The following is a 4966-nucleotide window of genomic DNA, read 5'->3' as shown; positions in this document are numbered from 1 at the left end:
CATGCATGTTTTTGGTCTATGGGAGAAACCTGAGTACTCAAAGAAAACCCATGCATGCACAAAGAGAACATGCAAACTTCACCCAGAAAGGCCCCCAGCCGGGATTCGATCCGGCGACCTTCTTACTGAGAGGCAACAGCTCTACCAACAGAGCCACCGTCCATCCCCACTATGCCATTATGCTGCCAAAGTAAGATTGTTAGTAAAGTGAAAAACAAAATCCATCCATCCATCCATCCATCCATTATCTTTACCCTCTTATTCCAATTTGGGTCACGGGGGTCGCTGGTGCCCATGTCCAGCAATCACTGTGCGAGGGGCGGGCGGGGTACACCCTGGACGGGTCGCAAGTCCATCTCAGGGCCACATAGAGACAAACGAGACAAACAACCATTCACTCTCTCACTCACACCTAGGGACAATTTAGAGTTACCAATCAGCCTAACATGCACGTTTTTGGTCTGTGGGAGGAAACCGGAGTACCCGGAGAAAACCCACTCATGCACGGAGAGAACATGCAAACTCCACCCAGAAAGCCCCCTGGACCAGGGTTTGAACCAGGGACCTGCTCGCTGAGAGGCAGCAGCTCTACCAGTTGCGCCACCGTGCTGCTGAAAAAAAAATAAAAAATCCTGTAAGGCAATTCATGACCATGTAAGTCATTGAAGGCAGTGATTTCCAGTTGGTGGACATACTATCTCTTCTTTCAAGTTCACAAGGATCCTTCCCCCATCAAGAGACACTTTTCATTTCTTGATTTGTGTAACATTTTCTAGATCCACTGTCACTGCTTCCATTCATTGTCACATATGGCAAATCTTAAAACCCAATGGAGGAGGCAGTAATCAGTTACAGCTGTGCTGCAGTTTGTAATGTATCTGTGTTTCCCCTAGTTTACTTGCCTTGGCAGGGCGCTCATATCATCCATGGAGACTGAAACATGTCTGTGTTGCCTGAGTTGGGAGTTCGGTAGGCAGGGCGCTAGGTTCTGCTGACAGGGCGGGGTGCCCTGCTTGTATAATGGTAGGGGGAAAGTGCATCTGTAGACTATCGAGAAGAAACAAAGTGGTGGACAGTGCGCTAACATAAGTTGTGAGAATGCAATCCAATAACTTTCTTAGCATAGCTACTAATTTTCTTTAGATAGTGTTTTGGAGCTACAACAATAGTTTTCAGTTGACACGTTTTTTTTTTTTTCTAAACATCAACAGTTTATCTACACATTTCTAGCACAAAACTGAAGTGAAATTCCTTTAGTTGGAAGACAGCTCGGTCAGTGTAGAATAAATGTTTTAAATGTGCTAGTGTTGGGATTTCCAGTGCAAGTTCATCACACAAGGCAAAAAAGGACATTCTTAAAGTCGGCTTCAACATCATAATTTCCCCCCAAACCTTTTTTTACATCATGTGCATTAAACAAAATACATTAAAAAAAAACTCTGTTAAGCTTTAGCCAACCAAATTATTGTTTTTATGACAAATAAAGGTTTAAATTTGACAGAAAAAGTATGTTTTGCAAAGCATCCACGTTTTTCAGTGCATAACTTTGCAGAATGATGTTCTGGCTGCTTCACCTTCTTCACAGTTTTTATTCAAGATAACCAGATGCTAGCTGTAAAGGCTATTCATCTGGCAGCCCAGGGGTCCAATCAGGCCCACGGATCAACTCAGTTTAGCCTGTTATTGGATTTACTTTAAAAAAAAACTAGATTTTAAACCATAAAACAAACTTACTTAATGACAATAATTACTGGATGATTGACCCCTGAGCTCTTGGATTTTCAGTAACTGTGGCCCTGTGGCAAATTAGTTGAATAACCCTGCTGTAAGTGTTTATCTAAATGACTTTTTAGCTGGTTGTTGTTAGGTGAAGGTCAAAATCTATCAGATCAAAGTTGAACTAAAAACAATTTGCAAATGAAACAAAAGCTTTTTTTTTTTTTTTGCTATTTATATATGTTTAACAAAATAAATAACAAAAAATGCCCCAAAGGTAGAAAGTTGAGGATATTTTAGCCGTATTCCCTCACAGGACACAAAGCTATGCAGCAGTTATAACAAAACTTACCATTAAAACATTTCAGATCTTTAGCTCTGTGCTTTTTAAATCATAGTGCATTATTTGAAATTATAAATGTATATTACATTGACACATTATGTTCAGCATTTAATTCTCTTCCTCAAATAGAAAGATATAAATTGAAAAATCAAACACTTGTGAATTTCTACAATATATAGATATATGGATACTAGCCTTTCAAACCTATATTTGCCAAACCTTGGATGTCTGAAACTGCAGTGGGGAAGCTTTTAATTATCTCCAATTTGAAAGGGTCAAAGACACTAAAACACATTGTGTGACAAAAATACTGAGGTGACCATTATTAGACTAAAAAGGGGTCAATTCCTGTATTAGGGAATCTATTCAGGGACTGGGGGTTACACGTAGATTGCTGGATTTGATATGATGCAGGAAGGTAAAGGTCTTTAACGAGGAAGTGCACTCTCCCCTTCTATTTGTATGGTCGTAGGAACCTGGTGACTTTGGAGCGCAGCAGCTTGATAAAAGAGCGAGGAAACATCTCTCTGGACTCTGCTGTTGTGTACTTGAAGTAGTTCTGAGGGTGGGCCAGAACATCAAACAGTGCTTTTATCAACTTCTTGTCCTGTAAGAAGTTAAAAAAAAAACACGCCAAAAGAAGTCAGATTTCTGTGCCCATCTGACAAAGAAAGAACATGCTGTATAGTATGGCTCATGCTTTTGATAAGTTTGACTAGGGCTTTATTAAATACCTTAAGTATCTCTTGGTGATTCTCAGATGCGTAAAGCCTGCCATCTCGCACTATATCTTCTATCAGCTGCTGGTAGTCCTCTACAACACAGAAGTGTTAATGAAAAATTAGGGGGGGGCATAGATCCCTGAGGTATGTCACTTGAAATGATCAAATTTGCCACATAAAATTAGCTATCACTGAGGTATCAAAGCTAATTCTGCTGAAGTTGACACAAACTTACCATCGTATGTGACATATGGAACTTGGAACCCTTTTCCACTGTTTCCTTCATTGGACTTAAACTGAATCCAAAGCTTGCGAGAACGAGAGGTGAAGGCGATCGGTCGTTCATAAGTCTGACACGTCTCATAGGTGGTGATGGAGGTGGGCAGTGCTGGAGGAACGGTACAAAAATATTTATTTTTTCCGTATTCAGAGTCTTTTACTGATAGTTCAAACTATGAAACTACTATACGGGGGAGGCTGTGGCTGAGTGACTAAAGCAGTCGTCCTCCAATGAGAGAACTGGGGGTTCGAATCCACCAGCAGTCACATGCTGAAGTATCCCTGGGCAAGACACTGAACCCCTCATTGCCTCCGATGTGTGTCCCATCAGTGTATGAATGTGATCTAAAGCACTTATTAGTCTCTTTAGAATGATTTGTTCAATTAGCTTTGTAGAGATCTAGGGGTGGGGGGTGGGGGTGTTATGGAACATAAATTCTACAATAAACGAGGGACTAGTGTATTTCCAATTACCTCTCTTCTTCCCATGACAAGGGATTTAAGTGGTCTTAAATGACGTTTGCTGCTAAAAAAGTGTTATCTCATTTTTGCATTTATGTCTCTATTTACCACTCTTTCTCATGACCAGCACATCGCCACACTCGTCTTCAATGGGGAGGAAAATCTCTGGTACAACAATGAGAATCCGCCTTTTATGTGGAGGGTTTATGGTCCAGACACAATCCACATTTGACGGGTAATCTCCAGGGTAGTTAGGGGACTCGATGTAACCCATGTAATCTCCCAGTTCTCCTCCACATATCTGGTCTGAGGAGAAAACAAAAGGATCATGTTAGAGGAACATTTATTTCATAAACCAGATCCTCTGAAAACAGCACCGTTTTGCCTGTGGCATGATTTCTCTGCCACAGTGAATGTCTAAAATCGCCAAATTTCTGTAGGAGTTTCAATTTTTCTCCTGCAGCTTCAAGACACAAGTTGATGCCAACCATAAACATCTGTGGACTATTCACTTTTTTTTCATTTAATCTTTATACAGGCTAGCCTCATTGAGCTACGAGGACTCATTTACAAGAGAGGCCTGTTCCAGAGAGAACCAAAAAAGTACAGACAACATTAAACTACATTTAAAATGCAGTAAAATAAAAAAAGCATTTCCTGATGCAAAAGTAGCATTATGAAACAATAAATCAGGGTGCCGTAAAACAAGGTAAAATACTAAAAACAAGACCATAATTGCTTTGATGTTTCTATTTACATTATCAAATGTTTAGAATCCCATAAAGAAATTAAGGTGGACAGCTTCAGTTCCTGTTGCAAGGTGTTGCAGGTTGCAGGAGCAGGGTATGAAAACGCCTTTTTGCCAAGTTCAGTCCACACTGAGGGAACGCTGATGGTAACGATGGACTGGGAGCTCATTTTGTAACTGCACTGATGATGTGACATGTGGGAGGAGATATAAAAAAGGTATCAGACCAAGGAGTGATTTATAGATGAAAAGAAACCAGTGTGAAAGCCAACATGCAGATAATCAAGGTCAAGGTCAAGGTTTTCTTTATTGTCATTCGCATCTCATGTGGTACATGTGGTGGAACAAAATTGTGTACACAGGGTCCCAGTTACATCAAACAAAAGTATAAATTGTAAAAGTAAAACAGTAATAAGATCTAAGATATGAACTACGAAATACGCTAAACTAATAATACAGTAAACACTTAATAGTGCTAAAACAATATGCTGAACAACAGCAGTACGAACATGAGTCTGTGTGAGCAGATGAGTAGGAATGACTACAGCAGCATGAAATAAATCAGAAAAATGAGATCAGCAGAATGGATAGTCAACAGCACATATCAACAATCAACTGGCATTATCTTGTTTTTTGTTTCACAGTGATAATGTCACGATTCACGCCTGTCTGAGTTTATATTTTTGTCACTTTGTT

The 4966-nt window shown here is 40.0% G+C and overlaps 1 protein-coding gene across 1 annotated transcript in view; it reads right to left on the bottom strand.

Moving 5' to 3' along the window:
• Positions 1–2513: 2513 nt before the first annotated feature.
• Positions 2514–4966, bottom strand: part of scube1 (signal peptide, CUB domain, EGF-like 1) — a 491162-nt gene continuing 488709 nt past the window's right edge. The window contains exons 23-26 of the mRNA XM_037695765.1: positions 3631–3828; positions 3017–3169; positions 2794–2873; positions 2514–2666 (exon numbers count right to left, since the gene is read on the bottom strand). Coding sequence (XP_037551693.1) covers positions 2514–2666; positions 2794–2873; positions 3017–3169; positions 3631–3828 — 584 coding nt within the window. The remainder of the gene's footprint in view (positions 2667–2793; positions 2874–3016; positions 3170–3630; positions 3829–4966) is intronic.

The sequence above is a fragment of the Nematolebias whitei genome, chromosome 22, assembly GCF_014905685.2.
Source record: "Nematolebias whitei isolate Nwh7 chromosome 22, NemWhi1, whole genome shotgun sequence".
Classification (NCBI taxonomy): Eukaryota; Metazoa; Chordata; class Actinopteri; order Cyprinodontiformes; family Rivulidae; genus Nematolebias; species Nematolebias whitei.
Note: the sequence above shows the minus strand (reverse complement) of the source record. Positions and strands in the feature narration are given on the sequence as shown.